The following is a 26,237-nucleotide window of genomic DNA, read 5'->3' as shown; positions in this document are numbered from 1 at the left end:
ATCAATGTGTTTATTGTGTCTGTGAGTCTGTTTCTGTTTTGTAAATAAGTTCATTTGTATCATATTTTAGATTCCACATGTAAGTGATATCATATGATATTTGTCTTACTCTGTCTGACTTCACTTAGTGTGATCATCTCTGGGTCCATCCATGTGGCTGCAAATGGCACTATTTCATTCTTTTTTATGACTGAGTAGTATTCCATTGTATGCATGTATCACAACGTCTTTACCCAGTCATATCCATCTGTTGATGGACATTTAGGTTGTTCCCATGTCCAGGCTGTTGTAAATAGTGCTTCTGTGAACACTGGGTCCATGTATCTTTTCAAATTAGAGTTCCCTCCGAATACATGCCCAGGAGTGGGATTGCTGGATCATATGGTAAGTCTACTTTTAGTTTTTTAAGGGAATCTCCATGCTGTTTTCCATAACGGCTGCACCAAACTCCATTCCCATCATCACTGTAGGAGGGTTCCCTTTTCTTCACACCCTCTCCATCATTTACTGTTTGTGGACTTTTGGTTGATGGCCATTCTGACTGGTGTGAGGCGATACCTCATTATAGTTTTGATTTGCATTTCTCTGATAAATATCGACGTTGAGCATCTTTTCCTGTGACTATTAGCTATCTGCTACATCTTCTCTGGAGAAATGTCTGTTTAGGTCTTCTGCCCATTTTTTGATTGGATTTGTTGTTGTTGAATTGCATGAGCTGTTTGTATATTCTGGAGATTAAGCCCTTGTCACTCACATCATTTGCAGATGTTTTCTCCCTTCCGTATGTTGTCTTTTCATTTTGTTTATGGTTTCCTTTGCTGTGCAAAGGCTTTTGAGTTTGATTGGTCCCATTTGACACGGCCATCTTCTGACTCTGCCTCCCCCAGCCACGTCCTCATCTCCCAATAACTGCCCTCCTCCGTCCACACTGGGGTCACACTCTCGATGGTCCGTGCTGTCCAGGTGGTCGTCCTGGCTCAGAGAATGCACCACCGCTGACTCCGGTTTCTAAGCCAGACGCTTAGGCTTCACCTTTCACACCAGCCCCCTCTAGTGAACATCACCAACCGCTGTGGGTCCTCCCTCGTAAGTGTGGCCGGTGCCTCCTTCTCTGTCTCCCAGCTACTACTCTGTCCTAAGTCCCCATCATTCCTTGGGCAGCCTTTTTATTGTCACAGGTACTGTACTGTTGTTAGATAATTGATTTTCTTGTCTGTCTCCCATCTTGAACTCTGAGCTCCTTAAAGTCAGAGGCTGGTTTTTTTTTTGCCTCCCTAGGACCTAGTAACAGGGCCGCCTTGTGTGGGTGTTGAGGCTGCGCATTGCTCAAGGGAAAGGCGTACCTCACATAGCAGGTACTCGCTTACTTAAGGGCAGTTCCGCCCAGTTGGAGTCTCTGGGCCACTCACAGAACACCTGGGTGGCAGTAGGGTCCCTTCCCCTGAGAAAGACACACAGGTGGCCACACACCTGCCCTGTGACCTGTGCCTCAGGGGACCAGGTCCCACCCTCCATCAGATTCAGACTTTGCCTGACCTCCACCTGGGTAGAGTATGTGCTGGATTCTGGGTGTGGTGTCGGTGTCCGAGAGTGGCTGGCCCTGCCCCTGCCACAGGCCCTGGAAAGCCTGCAGGGCAGGAGCTGCCTGTGTGATGTATGTGGTACAGTGACGCGTCCTGGGGAGGGGGTGGGGCCCTGTGACCCCCCCCAGGGGCTCTGGCAGTAACCACACAGAGAGCGTGTGACGGGGGCAGGGACTTGGGGTGGACCCCTCTGGGGCAGCAACCACAGGGATTACAGCCTGGAGGCAGCAGCTGCAGACCGGGAACAGCCCAGGTGTCCTTGGCGGCAGGACGGAGACGTGAACGTGTTCCCCCGGGAGTATCCTCGGCGGTGGAGGGGGCAGCCTGCTGGACCCCGCGTGCAGGCCTCGCCGCGGTGCTGAGCAGAGTCACTGGGCACGGAGGGGTAGCTCATGTGACTCCACGGGCTTAAGTTCAAAGACTGGTTGGCATAATGCTCGTGTTTGGAGGGTCTGACCCTTGTGAAGGCTTTGGTCGGGGGCAGGGCTTCTGGGGCAGGAATGACTGACTCTGTGTGAGCTTTCATCCATTTTGTGATTTGTGCACTTTAAAAAATGTGTGTTAAACTCACAACATTACCCCCACCCAAAAAACAAGCCGTCCTGTTCTCCCAGCTTCCAGCATTTCCTTCGTCAGAGTGAATTCCAGGGAGTTTTCAAGCCTTAGACTCGACCTCCTTTGCTGTCCCTGACCCCTCCCTGCTGCTCGGCCGGGCTCGGAGGCCACCCCCGTCCTGGCTTTGGCGTTGTCGCAGCTCGCTGGCTTCTTCCGCGTGGACTGTCTCCGGGGCCCGCTGCTCCCGCGCCCAGCTGACTGCTCGAGTCCTGAGCAGGTGGACACCGTCCACACACCCAGGGCCTCCAGCTGAGCTGCGCCCATGGGGTTGGTGCCTCTCACCCAGGCCTGGTTGTCTACGTGGAGTGTCCCTGCTCTGTCCCTTCCAGCCCACCCTCCAGGTGGCTCCAGACCCAGCTCTCCAAAGGGCACCCCCACCACGTCACCTGCAGCTTAAACGCAGGCAGTGGCTCCCCTTCTCTGCGATGATTCCAGATGGTGAACATGGCCTTGGGGGTCTCTCCCAGTCACCACCTCCGCGGCCTCACCCTCCTAGACAGCCTCTAGGAAGGGCCTCCACCCGGACCAAGGCCGCAGGCGCCAGGCCCTCTGCTGTTCGCCATGGGCGGTTCCCAGGGCCGGAATTCCAGTCTCCCCTACACAGTGTTCTCTGCTTCAGACCTTCCTCCGACTTCCTCCTTTGTGCTCCCATCTCTCAGATGTTTTTTCCTCCTCTGGGGCACCTCTTTCTTGCAAGCTGTTTATTTGCCTCCCTTACGCCCTCTCGCTGCGCTGTGAAGGGCTGAGGGCAGGTTTGACATTCAGCCCGGCTGCACCCGGCAGTGCGTTGGGCAGACAGGTGGGGAGAGATACTGGAGGACCCTCCCTGCCTGCTGTCAGGCCGCGCCTTCACATCGATTATTTATCGTGAGGACAGTATGACTTATTCTTCTGTATCTCAGTTTTCAAAGAGAGGGAAGAGGACTAAAGATGGAAACACAGGGGTCTGTGTGAGTGTCACCTGTCCCCAGACCCCACATGTGCTTGGGAACCTGCATGGTTGCTGGAATGTGAACATATGGTTCTAGAAAGTTAGGTATTTCAGAACAGGTGCCTAGACCACAGAGGCTCTGAAAATGAGTGTGCTTGCAGTCAGGGTCCCGTTTTACATCAATTAAGCAGAGCCCTGGGCTTCTGGTCTGTGGCCAGCTCAGGCCCCAGGGCAGTCCCCGCTGTCCTTCATCCAGCGACTCACTCGTGTGGGGTCCTGAAACAGTCATTTCAGGACTTGGACACACTAGGTGTTGTGTGCTGAAATACGAATTTCATGCTGAAAAATTTATGTAGTCTGGTTCTTACTTTCTAAATAGAATCTTCTATTAGTTACAGTGAGAAAGGGGACAGTTAAAACCTTTTAAGACCTTCCATCTTCCCACCTCTGAGAAAGGAATAGTAATTTTATGTCATTTCTTCAGGTTTACTGCCATAACGGTAATGTAATACATCTGTACAAGTTACTTCACAAAATGCTCCTGGAACTGAGCCTGGCACTGAGTAAATACTGGATAAATATTAGGCAGAAGGGCATCTTAGAGGTGAAAGTTCCTCACCGAAGGGAAGAGCCCAAACCCCTCTGCCGCTCCTTTTAAACGATGCTTCTTTTTGGGTCAGTTTTTCCTTGTGCATGAGAACTCGGTGATTGCCCTTTATCGCCTGCTCACGGCGTTCCCTGGGGTCAGAAGGAGCGGAGCAGGTGAGGGCGAGAGGCGGGGAGGCGCTGGGGCTGCCGGAGAGCCTCGAGGCCATCAGCCCAAGGAGCAGACAGAAACCATCGCTGAGCCTTCGACCCCGCTCACTGGGTGTGGTCACCTGTGTCACAGAGGAAGGGCCGGGAGGGGAGATCCCAGCCTCCAGGGGGTTGGCTGCCAGGGCAGTGTCAGGGCTGGGTTTGGTTCCATTTTCTGAATTCCAGAATGACAGTGTAGTCAGTGCCGTAGGCCTGGGGTAGGAATCACGGCTGAAAAATGCCTTTGTGACAACGAGTTCTGTGTAAAGAGGCTGTTTCCATATTGAAGTGCATCCACATGGCCACGTGTTAGAGTGGCTGCTGTGTGGTCGGTTACCACATGCTGTTCCCTGCCCTTCCCTGTAGCATCAGTTTCTTATTTTAGTATTTAGGTCAAAATGCCAATAAGAAATTGACCACTGTTAAAAATCAGGGGAGTACTTGCCTTCAAAATCTCATAACACATTGTGTTGAATTACTTCCAGCTGCAGTATAGCCAGCTTCAGCGTGACAGGTCGTGGTATCTTTAGGAAGTTTGGGCGGGTTTTAGAAGGAAAAATTTCCAAAGATATGGACAGACCCCATGTTCAGGCGAGTGGAGTTTTTGCTGGGCAAAGCCCGGGGCTAAAGGACAGCTGTGTGAACCAGGAGCTGGTTGATTACAGGAAGCAGCCAGAGTCCGAAACCCCGTGGAGGACGGTTAGCCCTGAATCCTCAAGCTGTGGATTTCAAGCATTTTATTTACTTATTTTTATTTTTATTTTTATTTTGTGTTATTTATTTATTTTGTTATTTCAGAGTGGTTTTTTTTTCTTTGAAGTCTAGTCAGTTTACAATGTTGTGTCCATTTCTGGTTAACAGCATATTGTTTCAATCTATTTAAGTAGGAGCTTGCTGTTTAGCTATTTTATATATAGTAGTCAGTATCTGCAAATCCCGAACTCCCAATTTATCCCTTCCCACCCCTGCTCCCCTCTAGTAACCATGAGTCTGTTTTCTATGTCTGTGAGTCTGTTTCTGTTTTATTCATTTGTATCATTTTTTAGGCTCCACATATAAGTGACATCATGTATTCTTCCTTCTTTTTGACTTACTTCAGTTAGAATGACAATCTCCAGGTCTATCCATGTTGCTGCAAATGGCATTATTTCGTTCTTTCTTACAACCCAGTAGTATTCCATCATATATATATATATATATATATATATATATATACACACACACATACATCACATCTTCTTTATCCAGTCATCTGTTGATGGACATTTAGGCTGTTTCCATGCCTTGGCTGTTGTAAATAGTGCTCCTGTGAACATTGGGGCACAGGTGTCTTTTCAAATTAGAGTTCCCTCCAGATGTGTGCCCAGGAGTGGGACGGCTGGGTCATACGGTAAGTCTACTTTTAGGTTTCTAAGGAATCTCTATACTGTCCTCCACAGTGGCTGCACCACCTCCATTCCCCCCAGCAGTGTGGGAGGGTCCCCTTTTCTCCACAGCCTCTCCAGCATCTATCATTTGTGGGCTTTTTAATGATGACCATTCTGACTAGTGTGAGGTGATACCTCACTGCAGTTTTGACTTGCGTTTCATTGATAGCGAGATTGAGCATTTTTTTCATGTGCCTATTTGCCATTTGTATGTCTTCATTGGAGAATTGCTTGTTTAGGTCTTCTGCCCATTTTTGGATTGGTCTTTTGTTGTTGTTGTTAAGTTGTATGAGCCGATGGAGTATTTTAAAGGAGCCATCTGTCGTTAATATAGTTGCCGTTGCCCTGAACTCGGTGTTTACACCAGTATTAGCTGGCGTAGGTGTGCTTCGCTGCAGATTCCACGCCACAGGAGGCGTCCTGGGTGGCCTCACGCCGCGCACGCTAGCCAGAGCTGAGCCATATTTTATCATATCTGAGAGGTGATGTGCTCTCTCTCCCTCAATCTTTCCGAGTGGGATATTTTCAGGATCATTCATTGTCCATTTCTGAAAAGTATTCACATTGTGTGGAAACAACCCGTGAATATCGTCTTCCCATTTCTTTTTCAGAGAGTGACGATCTTCAAGATGAAGACTCTGGAAAATGTTCGGTTCTCCGCAGGAACTACAAAATTTGAAGGAAAGACAATTTTCGAAAGGAAGTTGTTTTGAAAGTATGTTTACAACTAACTGATACTGTTGACAGTTTTTTTTTGAAACAGTAAAAGGCTTTGAGAAGATTGTATTTATGGTAAAAGGAAACTGGAGTAACAATGAGACCAAAGACTTTTCCTGCCACGACATACTCCGGGAACAGCCGGCAGCGGCTGCAGGAGATCCGGGAGGGGTTGAAGCAGCCCTCCAAGCCCGCGGCCCCGGGGCCGCCTGGGGGCCCCGGCAGCGACGCGGCCCTGGACGCCAAGGTCCTGGGCGGCAAGGACGCAGCCCGGCAGCAGCAGCAGATGAGAAGCGCCCCGAAGTTCGGGCCCTACCAGAAAGCACTGAGGGAGATCAGGTACTCCCTGCTGCCCTTTGCTAACGAGTCGGGCCCCTCAGCAGCTGCAGAAGTGAACCGACAGATGCTGCAGGAGCTGGTGGACGCGGGCTGCGACCAGGTGGGTGTGAGCTCCCGGGGCGCAGGCGGAGACTGCGGGGAGCCTTGAGGGGGTCTGGGTTAAAGACCCGAGGTCCTTTACATGCACCGTCGGACTGTTGTCCACCTTCTCTCCAAGCCTGTCTTGTTAGCTGCTTTCCTTTGCAGGCGAGATCAGAGGTTTCTAACTCTGCTGAAATTGTGTCGGTGTCTTTTCAGTTCTGCCCTTATGACGTTGCGAAGGGCTTGCACGCGCAGCCCTTTCTTTCTTTGGGGTTTGTTTGGGCTCATTCTGAGCTGTCATGGGGAAGAGACTGGCTTCCTTAACTACTTTTGGTTTGTGCCTTTTTTGACTTGCGTCAGGGGAGCACTGATTAACATGAACTGGCTCTTTTTTGACTCTTTCTTCTTTTTAAGAAATAGCATATATGCTGTTATAGGAGATGTAACTTTATTAAGGAAATGAGAAAGACTAGAAAACAGAAAGCTCGAAGAGTCATCCGAATGGTGGCAACGCAGCCTAACTTCTCAGCTGCTTAAGAGTAAAGGCCAGTTAGTGGAAGTGGACCAGTTACGCACAGACACACAGCTCACAGCTGCACATTTATGGTCCTGTTCCCGCGGCTGAGGAAGACCCGCCTGGGGGCAGGACCGCATAGAGGGAGCTCACGTCCAACCAGGTGAAAGTGTAATTAGCGGGACGGAACCGGCAAGAACGCGGCCGCCTCGGGAAACGGCTCCCCCTGTCACCCTCAGAGGCAGAGTTGCCTGGGCTCAGAAGCAAGCTAGGTACTCTTGCTGCCTCGGAAACGTGGTAGGACGCACGCTCAGAGCGCATCAGGGTGGCCTGAGCACTTCTGGTTTCCTTGAAGTGACCTAATTACGTATGGCTGGCGTCCCAGCCCCAGAAGCCGGAGTAGAGGGACAGCGCCCTCCCATGTCCCAAAGGCCACCCCGCCTTGCGGCTCCTGGCCCGGGAGCCTGCGTTTCTCAGATGGTGTTTGTGAGACTCATCGCGCAGTTTTGTGGGGCTTCCTTGACACTTTGGGATGTGCTGGGATTAACCTGGGGTCACGAGCATTGCTGGTTGGGAGCTTTCACGCAGCACAGGGCCGACGGACGCGGTGCAGGGCGTAAGCCGCGAAGGCGTGGGCTCTGTCACTGCGAAAACCCGAAGCTAAGCGCGCTGCCCCGGCATTCGGCGCCTGATGGCTCTGCAGGGCGCAGGAGCGGCCCTGGGGAAGCACGGAGTGAGGCTGCAGGGACTCGCAGCCCAGCAGCAGAGCTTAAATCTTCCCTGAGTCACTTGCAAACAGAAGAGGTCATCGAGCTCGCGCTCCTCGCACCTTTGTTTCAGCCGCGATAAAAAGAAACAAATCAGGCAAACGGTCCTGAGTGCAGGTGGATCTCACTGTGGGAAAACGCGCTAGTGATAACCGCGGGCGGGGGGTGACGAGGCTGGTGCCATCTCCAGGGCAGCGAACACAAATATGGTGAAGGTAAGGGTTGGGCGCCAGGCAGTGCCATCAGCATTAATTTATATTAATTTCAAACAGAAAAGACTTCATTTACCATATGAAATTCTCCTGAAATAACCCGTCAGTTTGGTGTGTAGTGTTAGTTAACTTTATAAATAAAACTGCGCCACCTTCACTCACCCTCAACTCCGTCTTTTTCCGGTCTGGTTAGAGGGTGCGTTTGCTTTCGGAGGGTTCTGTTAGAAAGTCGTTATGCGAGCCCCAAGTACGGGGAGACAGCGGCAGCGCCCTGGGCTTGGGTGAGCCGTGGTGAAGCAGGTGGTGAGAGTCCGGGGGAGGGGCGCAGGGGCGCCTGCGGGGCAGCGACCCCTTGTCTCCTGGGGTGTTGCCCTGCCACTTGGGCCAGGTTTCTCTGTATCTGAGTTAAGTGCCGGTTTTACCCTGTATTCATCAGGATGGCAGTGAACATGTGCTTTCCCAAGGTCGTGTGGGGCCTCGGTGGTGACACTTCCACACGCAGTGTATGTCTGTTGCATATGCACACACACCTTTTTTTCCCATTTTATTTGGACTACGACTAAATTTCTGGAGAAAGTTAAGACTATTCATTATGTAATGCTGTAATGTGTATGTCAAATGATACAGTGTTAAGATCTCTGCATAAATTACTAGAGACATGACAATTTCTATAAGGAAAACAGAGGCCAATAGATTAACATTCTTAAGGAAGGAGCTGTTCTTTAAATATAGATTTAAGGGATTGGAGAGAGAAGTTTTTGTTATGAGTGTCATATTTTTATCAATGGGTATTCATTGCTGTAAATGATGATTTAAATCTGGCTTTTACTTTATCTTCCTTGTAAAATGTAGTTTTACTTTTTCTTTTAATCTTTATGGTTCCAAATGACCATATTACCAAATGTTCCCTGTTTTTCTTCCTACGAAGTTTTAAAACCACTAATTTGATTTTGCAGTGATGTTAACGTGTGACACTTCTGCTTCTCGGAAGCACGTGGCTTGTGTGCCCGCCCTGAATTGTTTGCTCCGTGAGGACGCTCTTGGGGCAGACTCGCGCCCCCTGGGCTTCTCAGAGTCCGTGGTCCTGCTGGACGGCAGGGCCTCGTGCGAGCAAGGATCAGACTCAGTGGCTCCCAGGGGACAGGATGCCCATGGCTCCTGGGCCCTCAGGGTAGCTAAGCATTTCAGCCTGTGGTGTCCCTAGAGGAGGACTCAGGTGAGAGAGCTCTTTCAGGTGTGAGTGTGGGGCTTGTCTGTGGTTGCCCGTGCACGGGCCACGTGCTTTTCTTCTGTGGGCAGCCTGTGTCCTGACCTTCCTCCAGCGCGACCTGCTGTCGGGGTGCCAGGTCTGTGGCAGCTCTGAGGACTCGAGAGCTCTGGCCTGTCGAGGAAGTCGGGAGTAACTGCTGCCCCGGCCTGGTGACAGGCGGGCCTCAGGACTGGCTCACTCTCTGGCGGCGCTTTGCCAGCGAGGAGGGACTGAGATGACATGCGCGTTCCCGCCTCTTCCTCTGCGGGGGGGGGGGGGGGGGAGCCGCCTTCCACGGGCTGCTCAACAGCCCGCAAGGCCCTGACCCGCGGGTGCGAGGAGAAGGAAGGAAGGAGCACGGAGGCGTGGGAGCGCCCAGCCGGTGGCAGGAACCTGTCTCATGGTGGGTCCTCGCCTTTGCCCTCTCTTTTTCCTTTCCTTTTTTTTTTTTTTTTTGATTTTCAAATTTAATGCGACCCTGCCAAAAAATCAACTGTACCTTTTTAAAGTGGGATTTAAAGTTACTTTCACAGAACACGAGCAAATCATGTTGTGTCGCACTCTCCTCCCAGGCTCCTCCTGGTCATTAAAGTAGCTTGTGTTCATTTTGTAAGTTTGGAAAATATAGAGAAGTGTAAAGAGAAAAAATTGCCTGTAATTCTATCAGCCCAGATATGACCACTCTGAACATTTTGGTATAAAAATGGCCACTTTTTTTTTAACTAATTAAAGGAAATTAAGGTAAGTGAGGAGGGATGTGCCCAGGTCAACAGGTAGAAAAAAGCTAATCACAAAAAGTATATCCAGCATGGTTGCAGTTCCTGTTACCAAAATACATGTGTATGGTAGACCCTGCTCGCTCTCCTGGCCTGAGGTCTCCCCCAGGGCATGTCTTCATCTGCTCACAAGACCGCCACGTCCCCTCTCCACCCAGGCCTGGGCTGCCTTTGGCAGGTGGTGGGGGGCCCTGAGTGTGTGACTCAAGAGCTGAGGTCCGCTCTGAGTCTGTGATACCCACCTGATTTGGAAGACTTCCTGTGAAAGAGAGAAGTCTATATTTGTAATATTGATTACATTTTGAGAAGATGTATGTTGGGAAAAATAACATGTGAACATTAATTCTGCTTTTACTTTTTTCCTCTCAAATGGAGCTACAAGAAAATGGAAGGTGTCTGTGGCCCGAGTTCGGGTCTGTCGGGCAGTGGTCGGCGGTGCCAGTGGAGGCGGGCGCACCTCGGCCGCCCCGTCAGGCGCCTGTGCCAGCGCTGCCGGCCCGCTTGGGAAGGGGCACTTTGATCACTTACTTACTGCCGTTGCCATGTGGGTTTAAGTGGTAACTTCCGCTCCTCACAGGGCATGAGATGGAACCAGAGGCAGCCGAGAATCTGCCCTCTGAAAGGCGATCGCTGGTGGGACTGGAGTTTTGCCGTTGATACTTGGATAGGTACACACCTCAGTCTTCTGTACGTCTGCGTTTCGTAAGAAAGCAGCTTTTTGGTTCTGACGCAGGCTTCAGGTTACCGTGCTGTGAGTTGCTGCTGCTGTCCACACGCCGGTCCTGCTTTGTCTGGCTTGAGCCCGTTCACGTCACTTCCCGGGGAGCGTGCGGGGCCCCGCTCAGTGGGGGGCCCTGCCGCGGGATGCCGGGTGCCTGCTTGGTTTTTTCCCCCAAGTCCCCTGATCTTTCCCCCATAGCCAGTAGCACAAGATGTGGCATTAACTGGACCGCTGTCCTATCCTTTTGGAATTCTAAGATCTCGTTTCTTTGCTGATCCTCAGTTTCGTGAGACTCGGAAGCCAAATGTCAAGAACGCCAGTCCCTGCCGCGCGCGGTCCTGGAGCGGGCCGTTCCCCGGGGCCCAGGCTGTGTGAAGCCTGCTGGTTTCCCTCTTCTGCGCTTGTGCTTTATTCTACTCCGCACAGTGTCTTAGACTTTTTGTAAAGTCTGTTTTCAATTTTTAAAACCCAGGAGCTTTCACATTAAAATTTGGATTTTTAGCTGCTCTTGAAAAGGAGAAGCCAGCACCTGTGCTTCACGTGGAAGCTGGTCCCAGGGCTTTGGGGTGACTTCTGAGCCCTCTGCCGCAGCTCCAGCTCAGTGTTGACACCTGGAAAAGTGTGTCCGAGGGAATTGAATCCCGGAGACAGCATAGCGCAGCGCCGTCCGGCCTCGGGGCTGCAGGAGCACCTGGATGGCTTCCTCCCCAGCTGGTAGGGGCTCAAGCCCCGGCTTGTTTCTGCATTTTCACCCGCAAGCTACACCCAGTGGGTAAACTCTGAGGCGACTCTTTCATTGCTGGGCCACGGTCAGTACTATTTGAGACTAGTTGTCCAGCAGAGAACTTGAGCCAATCTGCAAGAGAGATTTCTGGGTAGTCGCCTGAGAGGGGGCGCCTGGAAGGCAGACGCAGGTGCCGAGGGAGAATGGGCTCTCGGCACCTTGGTCACTGAGTCACATGTGAAACGACTTGTCCCTGCTTCCTGGGGCTCAGGATGTGGTGGGGACACCAGCACAGGAGGGGCTGTGCTGTGGCTCATTTGTTCTTTCATTCCTGCATTTGTTCACTCATCACGAACCAGGGAAAGGACGGGGGGCTGTGAAGGGGCAGGCAGACCGGACCTTGGTTTTACAGTTAAGTGTGCTGGTGATGGCTGATGGTGGGGTCACACTTCAAACGTTATGCACGTAGAGAGAATAATCTTGCATCTTGCACCTTTCTTTCAGAGGCTTTAGAGAAATGCTGCACCCCGCACAGCAGCCTGTGTCCCGCCCAGAGGCAGCTGCTGTCCTGGGCTCACCCCTCACTCCCGCCCGAGCTTTGTGCTGTTGCTGCGGGTGCACACTCTGACCCGTCTGCAGTAGTGTTTCATACTTTTTAAAGAAACGTTATACAGTGTGAGTTTGCAACTTCCTTTTCTCATTCAGTGTCACGTTTTTGAGACTTCTGCCTGCTGACAGCTGAGGCTCCAGTTCGCTTCACTTGCCGGATTGTACTGCATGCGTCACGGTACCACCACTTACGTGCTCATTATCCTGCTGACGTGTGTTTAGATAGTTCCTGGTTTTCTGTTGTAAACAGAAGTGCAGCCGGGGCTTCTGCGGGTCTTCTTGTGAACATGGGGGGTTTCTCTGGAAGTGGGGTTTCCAGGTCGCAGGATTTGAGTGTCTCTGACTTTAGTCTGTGCCGTCAGCGTTCCGTGTGCATTCCTTTCCTTTCTCCCCAGGCAGGTCTCCCCGACTCTGTGAACTTGGGGAATGATGGCTTGTTCTGAGCCTCCATCTCCTGCTTTTGGTAAAACACAAGTACTTGCATTTTAGGGTGATTCCGAGACTTGAGGGCCCCGCGCACAGCTCCCAGCTCGCTCTCTGTCTCAGGCCCGAGTCCTCCTACCAGCCGTGCCTGGGGGCCGCGCCCCACGTGGAAGATTCCCCCCCAAAGGCTTGGTCTGCCCCCAGGAGTGCGGAGGTCCCGCAGGTCTGCGAGGGCCTCCTGGGAACCCAGCGGGAGTCTCAGGGACACGGACGGTCGGTGCGTCTACAGGGTCGCGCAGGCCCCTTTAACCCCACTTCTCCCTCGGCGCTGGCAGGTCTGAGGGGTGCTGACCGAGGCCCGCGTGCTGTTCTCGGCTGGAGGGGGTGTGCGGCAGAAGCTCAGCGGCGGGGCTTGCTGGGGGCGTCCTCCCACTACTCTGCCAGCTTCGTTTCGGGAGCCACAGCTGACTGTGGCCGACAGGAGAAGCCGTTCTTGCAGAATCACGTGAGCGCACGTTGCTGCTCGGCTGGTCTGTCTTGTGGTGTCCTGATGTGGTGACAGCACAGGCAAGTCCTCCGTGCATCTGGTCAGGCGGCGGGCGGTCCTCCCGCGGCGAGCCTGCCCTCTGCCCTTCGCAGGCACCTGAGCCACTCACCCCCATGGCCTGTGGCCTCTCTCTTCCTCCTCATCATGAGTTGAGGCAGAAACTGAGCCCCCTTCCACCGAAGACAGTAGCCAGTGGCCCGTGGTCTTTCCGTCTCCGGTGGCTTCTCTCTACCCCTGTGAGAGTCAGCAGTGCAGGTTCAGACTCAAGGGTGCAGAGCTTGGCAAGCCCTTCCTTCTGGACCCTCGTCCTGACCTTGGAGCCCTGGTGCCGACCTCAGGGCCCACCTTGAGAGGTGCCGGGGTCAGCGCAGGCAGGGCCAGCCTGAGTCCTGCTCAGTAGGGGAGCAAGGAGGCCGGCCTCGGCCTCTCAGCCCCGCGTCTGTCCAGTTCAGATCATCCGGGCCTGCCGTGTCCTCCCCAGGCTCTCCGCCCGCCGTCCTTGCCTGCCTCCCTGAACCAGGTCCACCCCCAGCCCTCCCCCGTCTGGTCGTCAGCCTGTCTCTCTTAGTGTCAGGTTTCTCCTTGTGGGGAGACCAGGGACCTCTGCTCCTCCGGCTGGTGCTTCGCAGAGCTTCCCGAGAATTGCCTCCGTGGGGCCCGTGGCGCCGCTCCCTGTGACTGTGCCAGATTTCAGAGGACTGCTGTCCTGCACAGGAACGGGTGTGTGCTGGGGGCCCGAGCAGGCCTGTGCGGGAGGCCTGGTGCCGTCTGGCGCGGGGCCCTGCGCCCTTGCCTCTGCCCCAGATCCGTCTTCTCACTGACCCGCCGCTGCCTTCAGACTGGCCCAACAGTTGGCCCAGGCTGCGGCCCCTCCCTACTGTCTGCTCAGGCCTCTGCCCTGACTACGCCCCCTGCCAGGAATACCTTTTCTTTCCTGGGCCTTCCATCTGCCCAACTCGGTCTGCCCTTGAAAAGCCAGCTGTGCCTCTGGCTCCTCTGTGACCAGCCCCTGGGACCTCTCCCTCGGCGGGAGGGTCACCCATCCAGCTGTGCTGGGCCCATACAGGCCTTGCTGCAAGGCCTCCTTCAGTGCCTGTCTTTCAGAGCCCCTGCTGTGGCCAGCGCAGAGCGTTGTAAACTGGAGGCATGCGGTGAGCTCTCTGCCCACCCCAGGGGAGGCCTGGGGTGGGTGGCCAGGCCAGCAGTCTGACTCCCACAGTTGTCCCCAAACCGGAATTTGTCAGTCCACTCGCAGACAGTTTCTAGGGGAAGCAGAATGTACAGCTCTTCCAGGTCCACCGTCAGGATTCCCGCACGTTCCTGGCCTCGGCCCCGTGGTCTGTGGTTCAGGGTGTGTGGGGTTACGACCCCAGCAGTGCTGGTCTGGAGACTGGTCTGCTGGCCTGGCTGTCACAGAGGTGAAGTCCCCGTGGTGGGTGCGGGGCAGGCGGGACGTCTGGCATGTCTGATGGGGCATCTCTGTGCCGGCAGGAGATGGCGGGCAGGGCCCTCAAGCAGACCGGGAGCCGCAGCATCGAGGCCGCCCTGGAGTTCATCAGCAAGATGGGCTATCTGGAGCCAGGCAAGGAGCAGATCGTGCGGGTCGTCAAGCAGACCTCCCCAGGTGAGCCACGGGGCTGGGCGGCGGCCTCCTCCCTGCCAGGAGCCCGAGAGCAGAGCCGGCCTGCCAGACCTGGGCCGAGTGGGTAGGCGGGTCCCGGCAGCTGGCTAGTACTTCCTACCTGGTCGGTATAGTCGGTCTGTTTTGTTTTATGGAGGACTGCAAAAGTCTCTGGATTTTAAAATTAGGCAAGCCAACAGGCTGGGAGTAAGAATGTCCTTTCTCTTGGGCCTGTGGAGCAGTCTTTGAGAAAGAGGCCGATTTCACTCGTTCTCAAACACGCTGTCTTCCACACTGCAGCCTCTGGGGACAGCTGCCCAGTGGCGGGTCTGTCCAGACTGCAGGCCTTGGGAAGCTGTGTGGGAGGGCCTGAGGCACTGGCACCAAACGGCCTGCTTTGCTGGCTATCTCCGAGTGTTTCTCCGCGGGTAGAGCAGACGGGACCATTTTGGGGCCCTACAGTCCCTGGGGGAAGAAGGGATTCAGGATATTGAGCAGAAGTTTTGCCTCGCTGCCACCCCGTCAAGATGCCTGGGGCTTGGGGTCTGCATCCGCATGACACCTCTGCACCTGCCTTGGATGGAGGCTCGGTGATGCAGCGGCTAGCCTGGAGCAGAGCTGTCATTTGGCTGTGACTTCTGCTAACGTGACAGCCGTGAGCGTCTTAGCTCTGCCAGGCACTCCTGGGAGGGTCTCTGATGGGCTGGGCAGGGCCTCTTGACTCAGAGATAGCCTGGCTCTGCCCACGTGGCCTTCCCGAGGGCCTCTGGCTGTGGAAGAGCCGGAGCAGCAGCCCCGGGGCCACAGCGGGCGTGAGGCTGAGCCTGTGGAACCGTGGGCAGACCCTCTGATGCCGCCTCCCACTCTGTCTGCAGGAAAGGGCCTCGCGCCAACCTCTGTGCCACGGAGGCCGAGCTTCGAAGGAGCTGGGGACCCTTTCCCACCCTACCCCCAGATGAGTGGGGCAGCCTACGAGGGCCCAGCCGCCCTGGAGGAGGCGCCCCGCCAGTACTCGGACTTCCTCTTCGCGGGCGCCGGCCCTCACTGCGGGCCTGGCCGGCAGCACCAGCCCAAAGGCTATGAGGCTCCCCCACTGCAGGGCCCGCACTACCGGCCCCACCTGCTGGTGCCCGGGGAGGGCCTGGGCTACGGCGTCCAGCGCAGCCCCTCCTTCCAGAGCAAGAGTCCGCCGGAGGCAGGCGGGTACGCCAACCTGGCCACCAAGGGCCCGACCGTGCCGCCTGGGGCTGGCCACGCGTTTCAGCCCACAGGAGCCACGGCCGGAGCCTACACGCCCCACCCTCACCACAAACAGGCCCACCAGGTGCATTTGCTAGGCTCCCGGGGGCCCGTGTTTGCAGGCGACAGCCCCCCGCCCAGCCTGGTCACGCCCTCCAGGAGCAGCCTGAACGTGGACCTGTACGACCTGGCCGGCCCCCCGGCCCAGCAGTGGCCCGGCGCCACCCTGACCCGGCGCGACTCTCTCCAGAAGCCCGTGGCCTTCCTGCCTGAAGGCCCGGTCCCCAGCAGGACGAACTCTTTCAACAGCCACCAGCAGCCGGTGGCTGTGCCCCTGCGGGCAGGAGCACCAGGCAAGGCCGAGCCCTCTGTGTCCTCCCCTAACACTGTGACAGCCGTGACGGCCGCCCACATCCTGCACCCGGTGAAGAGCGTCCGCGTGATGAGGCCTGAGCCCCAGACAGCTGTGGGGCCCTCCCACCCGGCCTGGGTGCCAGCGCCCACCCCCGCGGGGGAGAGCCTGGGCTCCAAGGACGAGCACCCCCTACCCCTGGGGGGCGCCAGCGCCCACCCACTGGATGTGGAGTACGGGGGCACCGAGGCCAGAGGCCGGCCCCCGCCCTACCCGAAGCACCTCCTGCTGCAGAGCAGGCCAGAGCAGAGCGACGTGGACCGCCTGTGCGCGGGGGTGGAGCAGGGCCTCCTGGGGGGCCAGGCCACTGAGCCCCCCGACAGGGCCGACAAGGGCCAGAAGGGTGCCAAAGGCGAGAAGACAGGGAAAGACAAGAAGCAGATCCAGACGTCGCCCGTGCCGGTTCGGAGGGGCAGCAGGGCCGAGGAAAAGAGGGAGTCCCGCGTCAAGAGCTACTCGCCCTGCGCGTTCAAGTTCTTCATGGAGCAGCACGTGGAGAATGTCCTGAAGACCCACCAGCAGAAGGTGGCCCGGAGGCTGCAGCTGGAGCAGGAGATGGCGAAGGTGAGCCCCCGACCCCGCCCGCCTGGCCTGGCCGAGCCGCCCGGGGTTCTTGGCTCTGGCTTCTGCACCTCCCTGCAGGCCCGTGGTCTCCGGGGGGGGGGAGTGTCTGGTTTTGGGGGACAGCTTGGACGTCCCCTCTCGGGATGGGGAGCTGGGCGTCACGTGCCCCGCAGGGCAGTAGCAAGTCCATTTCCGTGGTGCTTCCTTATTCCTGACAAATTCTTCAGTTTTACTTACTAACTGGTAACAAAATGTTTTGAAAGAGTAGAAACCAAGTTTGAGGTTTTATGAATTGAAATTGTGGGATTTATAAGGAAAAGTACATCTCGCAGTGACCTGTCGGTTCCTTCCTTTAAGCCTCTGGTTAGCAAATGTCTGAAATACACCTTAGTTTATGCTAAGCTGTTAGAGAAAGTAATTGCTAATTAAATTATTTAAATTAAAATGCTTCAGTAAATTTAAATAACACAAGGCCAGTGGCTTCAAATTCTAAGAATAAAATCTGTGTTCTTACTTTCTGCTGTCCCACTTTCATTGACTTTTTTCTACTAGTTTTCTCATTTTCCCCTGAACTGTTAAATTATTACACTGCCCTTAGAGGAATTCTGTGGTCCCCTTTCCCACAGGCCTCCCTTAGAAGTTTCCTTTAGTTCTTAGAGTCTGAAGTCACCTAGAGAAACAGCTCTCTTGTGCTTCTGTTTGGAGTCCAAATTTGTGTCTCTGGATTTGAGGAGCAAAAGCAGGAAATGCGTTGCCTGTGGTGTCCGGGCCCCGCCTCTGCCCCTGTTTCCTCAGGCAGGCTGGGCCCCGCTGCGGGGCATGTCCCCTGGGGCCCTGCTGCGCAGCCCCTGGTGTGACTGTCCCTCACTGTGCTCTGTCTGCAGGCGGGACTGTGTGAGGCTGAGCAGGAGCAGATGAGGAAGATCCTCTACCAGAAGGAGTCCAATTACAACAGGCTGAAGAGGGCCAAGATGGACAAGTCCATGTTTGTGAAGATAAAGACCCTGGGCGTCGGCGCCTTCGGGGAGGTGTGCCTGGCCTGCAAGGTGGACACGCACGCCCTGTACGCCATGAAGACCCTGCGGAAGAGGGACGTCCTGAGCCGCAACCAGGTGGCCCATGTCAAGGCTGAGAGGGACATCCTGGCCGAGGCGGACAACGAGTGGGTGGTCAAGCTGTACTATTCCTTCCAGGACAAGGACAGCCTATACTTCGTGATGGACTACATCCCGGGGGGCGACATGATGAGCTTGCTGATCCGGATGGAGGTCTTCCCCGAGCACCTGGCCCGCTTCTACATCGCGGAGCTGACGTTGGCCATCGAGAGCGTCCACAGGATGGGCTTCATCCACCGGGACATCAAGCCGGACAACATCCTCATAGACCTGGACGGCCACATTAAGCTCACGGACTTCGGCCTCTGTACTGGCTTCCGGTGGACTCACAATTCCAAGTACTACCAGAAAGGTACCGTCTTCCAGCGGCCCCCGGCCCGGGACCCTCGTGTGCTGAAATCACCTGTCGCTGTGCGATGGCATAGTTTGTGTGACAGACTTTTCTCCCTGAAGAGTTAGTTTGATGTGAGGTTTTTTTTTTTAAGTTCATAGACTCGAATTTTATTAAAATATTTTTAGGACAGTAGGTCATAGGGTGTCTTGGGGCTTCGCTGAGGAGCCATCACTCTGCCCTGTTAAAACGAGCCTTAAAAATAGGCCTCACGGCCTGCCAAGGAGCCCCCTCTCGGCCGGAATCCGCCTGTGGGCAGAACGTAGCTGTGGGTCGGGCTCAGCCCCCCCGGTTCTGCTGCTTGGGAAAGTCAGACATAGCGGGTCGCCATCTAATTTGTGGCTTGGATTCTTGAAATAGTTATTTTAATACTGTAGCTTCTGTTTTTTACCTCAAGCTAATCCTAAATCATTTAATTCATTCCCATTTTCTGGCACTGAAGTCGTCTGTGTTCATGTTTTCTAAATCCTCTCATGTTTTTCCACGTTCATCTTGAAACACGTGTGTCAGACAGCTGTTGTTCGTCTTTATCGATGGGCCTGAGAGGCACTGGGGATGCCATCCCACAGTCACCTGGCCTTTCTCGCCCGGCGTGGGGCTCCTGGCACTACACCGCCACCCAGCACAGGGCACCCGGCACGGGCGCCCTGCTCAGGGTACAGCCCTGTGGCCGCCTCACCGTGGTTCCTGCCTTACGCTGGTGTGGACCTCGTGGCTTGGGTTCTGGCCCAGGACCACGGGCAGAGCTGTAGGAGGTTTCCTTTTCTCACTGTGTCAGGAGCTGAATCGGAGTACTTTTCCTTTTGAAGCTGTGGGTTTGTTGCATTGTTGAAGAGTGAAAGTTAACTTTATTTTTCATCCTTCTCTCACTGCCCTGATTCCGGGGTGGAAGGGACCCACACCAGGCAGGACAGCATGGAGCCCAGCGACCTCTGGGACGACGTGTCCAGCTGTCGCTGTGGAGACAGGCTCAAGACCCTGGAGCAGAGAGCCCGGAGGCAGCACCAGAGGTGCCTGGCTCACTCCCTGGTTGGGACCCCAAATTACATCGCCCCGGAGGTGCTCCTCCGAAAAGGTGCGTGTTCCAGCTGTGCGCCTGAGCAGGGGGGTGACCTCTGAGGGCCCCCAGCTCCCGCTTTCCAAGCCTCCATGCACCCCATTGAGTTTGTGCTGTGGGAGCCGAGGGTTGGACTATTTCCTCGGCGAACGAGCCTCTGGTGTCGCCTTCTGTCTTGGAGCCGCCTTTGCTTCCGGGCTGCGTCCACTTGCCCTTTCCTGGGCTGGGCGTGTTGGACCGGGTGCAGCTGTGGACCTCCTGCCTGGAGGCCGGAGGGCGTCTCCAGGGCTGGTTCTGAGAGTCGTGTGATGGCGGGGCTCTGGGGTCCCAGGCTCCCAGCGCAGCCCCCGCCTTATTGTCAGGCTGAGAGTACAAACACGGCTCCTCCAGCTCCTGCCAGCCCAGAAGGGCCTTGAGGGCCTTGAGGGTAGGGTTTGGGGGCGACAGGCACCCGTGCCCCAGCACTCGCCTGCCCATGCACGAGGGGCTCTGACGGTCGGCTGCAGGCCCGCAACTGAGGTGTGTGGATCTGAGCTGCTGGCCTGCGTGTCTCTGGAGCTGGCGGACCCGGCCAGGCCTGCTTTCCCTGTTGGCCGTGTGACCCGAGGCGGCCACGGCCGCTGTGAGAGCCGAACCTCTGACAGCGGGTGGTGAGGACACCCTGTGTCCGCTCCCCGCCGTGTGCAGCAGGAGGCGGCGGCGGGGTGGCGGCAGTGCCCTCGGCAGGGACTCGGGGCTTGGACGGTGACCTGGGCCCTGCAGGGAAGCGGGAGAAAGTCCAGGAAGGTCAGGCTGCTCTGCTGGGAGGGCTGCACCCCGCGGTCCCTCCCTCCTCGCCCATACCCTTCACCTCCTCCCGGAGCCCCGTAGCAGCCCTCAGCACGCGCCTCACCTGACCACGGGCCACAGCATTTCTGCTTTGTGGTTTCTATTGCTTTAATCCGTGTCTGTCTGTGTTCTCTAAGAACTTAAGATCCCGGCTAGTCTTGTCACTAATGGTCACAGTAATCTTTCCAAATTGAGAAGTCTCGTCACAAAGGCAGCCAGAGCTTATCACAGACTGACGGCTGAAGACGACACGAAGGCTCTGCTCTGAGCCCCTGTGCGGGAGGCACTTGGTAACACGCGTGCGACTTCGGTGCTGTCCCACTTAACAGTGAACGAGTCCTTTCAGGATTTCTGAGGAGAACCTGTGTGCACGTTGGAATTGAGTGAGACTCTGTCTTTCAGGGTACACCCAGCTCTGTGACTGGTGGAGTGTCGGCGTGATTCTCTTCGAGATGCTGGTGGGGCAGCCGCCCTTTTTGGCCCCAACTCCCACAGAAACCCAGCTGAAGGTAACTGAGCAGACGCGGTCTGTGGGCTGCAGGCACGTGGCTTTCTGACGGAGCCAGGCCGACAACTGACCTTTTATTCCAAGCAGCGTAGGAGTGTCAGTGATGTAGAATGGGATTTTTAAAGTAATACTGTTAGTACCCTGATGGACAGTTTTTATTTTAATAAGTGGAGACGCAGAGTCAGACCTGAGTTTTGATATGCACGTGTGTCTGAAGTTTTACTTGAACCACGGTCACCTGCCCTCTTGGAATTCCCAGGTGAGGCTAGGAACGGGGGGGGGCAGGGAGGCCGGCAGGTGCCCCGTGCAGGACCGAAGCTCCGTGGACCGTGCGGGAGGGAGTCAGGGTGTTGCTGGGTGTTACTTCGCTGCCGCTTCACGCAGTCAGGCACTTTGTGTATTTCTAATACTCATCTCAAGGAATTAAAAAGGTTTTCTGTCAAGTAACTTAATGCTAATAGTTCTAGAATGATGGCCATCTACTCTCAGAAATGAATGGCTCTGTTACTTCAGGAGGATTGTGCAGGGAATCTGATGAAATCTTTGAGATGTCTCAGAACAAAGCTCTTACGTGTTCATTGACAATTCAATTTTTATTTTTTATTTTTTTGGCTTAAACAACAGAAATTTATTGTCTTAGGCTTCCACAGGCTGGAAGTCCGAAGTCAAGGCGTCAGCATGACTGATGCCTTCTGCGAGCCACGAGGGGCAGCCGTCTGGGGCTCGTCTCCTCACGTCCTCAGGCAGGCCCCAGTCTGCAGACAGCCACCTCCTCCGTGTGTCATTGACAGTCCTAGGAAGTATTCCTGCGCCTGGAGTCCACAGTAGACCCGAAATTAATACTCCCTAAATTAGAGAAACCCCGAATTAAGGCTTGTTTCACTGTAGTCACAGTAAAATTGGAATTTGGTACCATCTGTATACTAACTGAATTGCTGAACCACTCACTGATTTGCCTGCCTGATAATAGCCTAGTTTTTAAAACTGTGATAAAATTTACCATTTTAACTACTTTTAATTGTGCAGTGCAGTGGCATTTAAGTACATTCACAGTGTTCACAGCAACCATCCCCGCCACCTGTTTGCACTCTCACCTTGCCAGACAGGAGCTCTACCCGTCGTCGGTCAGCGGCGCTCCCCTCCTCCCTCCCCCGGCCCCGTCTCTGTGAAGTTACCCTCCCTCGGCCGGCCCTGGAATCACGTGACTTTCACGACTGGCTTCGTTCACTTGGTGTAACGTCTCAGGGTTCATCCGTGTTGTGGCAGGCATCGGGATTTCCTTCCTTTTTAACGCTGCATGTGAACAGCGTTCCAGTTTATTTATTCATCCCCTGGCGCGGACATTTCGGTTGCCCCCACCTTTTGGCTGCTGCGGGTGGTGCTGCTGTGAGCGTGAGTGTGTGAACAGCTGTTGGACCTGCTTCCAGTTGCTTTGGGTGCTTCCCGGGGCGGGACTGCCGGGTCCCACGGTGGCTCTGAGTGTAACTTCCTGGGGAGCCTCCATGCTGTTTCCGAGTGGCTATGTTCCCACCAGCAGTGCGCGGAGGCTCCTGTGTCTCCCTCCTTGCCAACACTGGCTTTTCTTTTCTTTTTTTAATTAATAGTAGCCATCCTGGTGGGTGTGCTGTGCCGTCTGACTGTGGTTGGCGTCTCCCTGAGGATCAGCAAGGTTGTGCTCAGTGGCTGAGTGTATGTCTTCTTTGGAGAAGTGTCTGTTCGGGTCCTTTGCCCTTTTTTAATCAGGTTGTTCGTGTTTTTGTTGTTGAGCTGTAGTTCTTTATGTATTCTGGGTATTAATTGCTTATCAGATACATGCTTTGGAAATTTATTATCCCATTCCATGGGGTGCCTTTTCGCTCTGTTGATGGTGTCCTTTGAAGTTTATTTTATGTACTTTATATACTTACTTTATTTCCTGTGCTTTTTGTATCATATCCAAGAAATCATTGCCAAATCCAGTGTCATGAAGATTCTCCTTTGTTTTCTTCTATGAATTTCACAGCTTTGGCTCTGCTAGACCATCTACTCAGGTTCAAGCAGCCCTCGTACCTCTGCCCCCAGGCCATCCCCATTTACTTCGGCCTTGCTTTACCCTGACTCCAGGTGTAAGCAAGCAGTCCCCTAGGCGTCCTGCTCACGGTAGACACGCATCTGTGACAGGCGAGTTTCCTGGTTTGTGTGGCGGGGCATCCTCACCTGTGCCACAGCCACACGGACCGCGGGTAGCTGCTCAGATCCTTGTGCATCTGTTCTGTTCTCCCAACATGAAACTGTCAGTCTTTTCTTTTTTAATACTTATTTCTTTAAAAATTCTCAATTATTTTAGTTTATTTCTTTCATTTTTATTTTTAATTGAAGTATGGTTGGTTTGTAATGTATTAACTTCAAGTGTGCAGTGTAGTGATTCAGCTACACATGTGCATATATTTCTTTTCATACTCTTTCCCATTGTAGGTTATTATAAGGTACTGGATTTAGTTCCCTGTGCTCTACAGCAGGACTTTGTTCTTTGTCTATTTTATATGCAGCAGTTTGCGTCTGCGAATCCCAAAGTCCTAATTTATCCCTCCCTGCCTTTCTCCCTGGTAACCGTAAAGTTTGTTTTTCATGTGTGTAAGTCTGTCTCTGTCTTATAAATAAATTTGTGTTATCTTTTTAAGATTCCACATGTAAGTGATACCATATGGTACTTGTTTTTCTCTGACTTACTTCACTTAGTATGACAATCTCTTAAGTCCATCCACGTCGTTGCAAATGGCACTGTTTCTTTCTTTTTTATGGCTGAGTAGTATTCCATTGTATAAATGTACCACGACTTCTTTATCCAGTCATCTGTGGATGGACATTTAGGCTGTTTCCATGTCTTGGCTTTGGTGTATAGTGCTGCTGTGAACACTGGGGTGCAGCTGTCTTTTTGAATCAGAGCTCCCCCAAGATACACACCCAGGAGGGGGCTGCTGGATCATTGGGCAGGTCTGTTTTTAGCTTTTTACGGAATCTCTGTACTGTTTTCCATCACGGCTGCACCAAACTGCTCCCACCAGCAGTGCAGGAGGGTTCCTTTTCTCCACATCCTCTCCAGTACTTCTCCCTTGTGGACTTTCAGATGACAGTGTGGAGTGACACCTTGCTGTAGTTTTGGTTTGCATTTCCCTGGCTTGTGGTGACGTTGGGACACTGTCAGGTCCTCTCACCTCTGTCCCGGGGCAGCACGCGCCGGCTGCGAGGGCGAGGAGGAAGGAACCTGCGGTGTGTTGTCCCTGCAGGTGGTCAACTGGGAAAGCACGCTGCACATCCCCGCCCAGGCCGAGCTGAGCCCTGAGGCCCGGGACCTCATCGCCAAGCTGTGCTGCTCGGCGGAGCACCGGCTGGGCCGGAACGGAGCCGCCGACCTGAAGGCCCACCCGTTCCTGGGCGCCGTCGACTTCTCCAGCGACATTCGGAGGCAGCCGGCGCCCTACGTGCCCAAGATCAGCCACCCCATGGACACCTCCAACTTTGACCCGGTAGACGAGGAGGGCCCCTGGCAGGCCAGCAGCGAGGACAGCAACAAGGCCTGGGACGCGCTCGCCTCCCCGGGCGGCAGGCACCCTGAGCACGCCTTCTACGAGTTCACTTTCCGGAGGTTCTTCGACGACAATGGCCACCCGTTCCGCTGCCCGAAGCCGGCGGGGCCGGGGGCGCAGGCCGAGGGCTGCCAGCCCGTGTATGTGTAGCCGGCCGGCCGGCCAGACGGAGCTTCGTGCGGAGGGCTCCGTCTGAGGGTCTGGTTGGGGCCGGGGGGATCAGCGTGGCTTTGAATTGGCTTTTGAGGACCTTCACGGCATTAAAACAATATTTTTTACAATTAGTACAGTTTAGAAAGAGCACTTACTTTGTTTTCAGCCATTTTTCTTACTAAATCATAGGGCCGGTTTTGACCAGTCGTGCTGCTGTCTTCTGCAATTGTGTTTTACCCGTAGCACTTACTCACGTTTAGGGAAGGACGTAAAACTGAAGAACATGTGATAAGAAATCTCTGTGCAATAATGTAAAAAAAAAGATAACACTGTTCTGACGTTACTGATACGTGTTATTCACACAGTGGTTTTTGTTTTGTATTTTCCCCACATTTCAAACTTGCGACATGATGTTAAAGCTGCTTTACTTGTCTTGTTCTGCCGCTGTTGTGTATCAGAGTGGAGTGGAAGGTGTGAGCGGGCGACTGCGCAGGGCAGCTTCAGACGTCTGGTGTGGAGGCAGCACTGCGTGAACAGGGGTTTTCTCTTATAAGTGACCGTGTCTTGCCGTTCACAGCAGGCTCTGTGAACACGTTTTTACCGAGTGTCTTTGAGTGAGACCTCCTGGACCGTGTGCGACGTTGCGTCGTGTGGCGACCCCTCGCCATGGTCGCGCCCCTTACTGTCTTGCTGAGGAGATGCACGTGTAACTGAGACGCGGTGAGGTCTGTGTGTGTGTCTTGGGTGTGATTGAATTCTCTGGGGGGGGCTTGTCCTCGACTAAACTTGTATACGTCAAAAGGGATGAACTCAGCTCTGCCAAAAAATGAAGTTCCTGGCGGAACCCTGTCCGTCCTGCCTTGGGGATGCTCTCCGCCTGGCCCCGCCCACAGGCGCGGAGAGGCGCGATCCCCAGGTCCTCCCGCATCCTCTCCGGTGTGCTTTGAAGTATCAGTCTTATTTCTAATCTTTGTAAAGCTGCAAGGATTATTCAGAGTGACGTTGGAATAAAAAAGTAAGTAAGCCATACATGCTTTCTTAGAAGTGCAGGTGTGTATATAACTGCATAGATAAACACAGAATATTCTTACTTCAGATTAGTATGATTCCTATTTAAAGTGATTTATATTTGAGTAAAAAGTTCAATCCTTTTTTGTTTTTTAAAATCTGATGCATCATATTTTTCATTATATTATTCCACACATTTTCCTTGAAGGTTTTCGCATCATGGATCCATTATTTAGCGTACATCTAGGCAGCAACACCTAGTCTGTCCACGTCTGAACGTCACAGACTCCCGTGTACTGGTTTACACTTGTGTGAGTGGCCCGTGTCGTGACTGCCCGTGGTTTCTCTGTTTCACAGTAACGCCGTGTACTTACGCTCTGACGGACTCCATGTGGTAGGTTCTTTCTCAGGAACTCAGTGTAACTATTATTTATTGATATATCATTGCCTTTGAAAAGCTTCTACTGGCACAATTTATTATTAAAATTTTGAATCCAAATCCCTCGGAGTCAGATTTTATTGGAATCTGTGAACTTTTGCTTTTCTTGGCGCACTGTGACTCCCCCGGGCTGTCCCTGTGATCCCCACGGAGCCGGAGGCGAGCACGAGGGAGGGGCCCCCACACGGGTCCTGTCCTGGAGGGGCTGGGGTGTGTTGGGTCACAGCTTGGTGTCCAGTCCAGCTTGTGGTTCCATGAGCCAGCGTCCCTTCCAGAAGGTGGTGACAGGTGTGCCCCATCAGGACT

General features: G+C 54.1%; 1 protein-coding gene across 3 annotated transcripts in view; it reads left to right on the top strand.

Moving 5' to 3' along the window:
* The window catches only part of LATS2 (large tumor suppressor kinase 2), a 32,008-nt gene extending 6,017 nt beyond the window's left edge, over positions 1-25,991 (top strand). For all 3 annotated transcript variants that reach the window (XM_072975979.1, XM_072975981.1, XM_072975980.1), the window contains exons 2-8: positions 5,963-6,507; positions 14,522-14,654; positions 15,527-16,866; positions 17,751-18,333; positions 19,265-19,447; positions 20,660-20,766; positions 24,032-25,991. In XM_072975979.1, the coding sequence (XP_072832080.1) occupies positions 6,166-6,507; positions 14,522-14,654; positions 15,527-16,866; positions 17,751-18,333; positions 19,265-19,447; positions 20,660-20,766; positions 24,032-24,481 (3,138 nt within the window). In that variant the 5' untranslated portion in view covers positions 5,963-6,165 and the 3' untranslated portion in view covers positions 24,482-25,991. The remainder of the gene's footprint in view (positions 1-5,962; positions 6,508-14,521; positions 14,655-15,526; positions 16,867-17,750; positions 18,334-19,264; positions 19,448-20,659; positions 20,767-24,031) is intronic.
* Positions 25,992-26,237: the final 246 nt, after the last annotated feature.

The sequence above is a fragment of the Vicugna pacos genome, chromosome 14 (assembly GCF_048564905.1).
Source record: "Vicugna pacos chromosome 14, VicPac4, whole genome shotgun sequence".
Taxonomy (NCBI): domain Eukaryota; kingdom Metazoa; phylum Chordata; class Mammalia; order Artiodactyla; family Camelidae; genus Vicugna; species Vicugna pacos.
The sequence above is the reverse complement of the archived record's forward strand: the minus strand, read 5'-3'. Positions and strand labels throughout refer to the sequence as shown.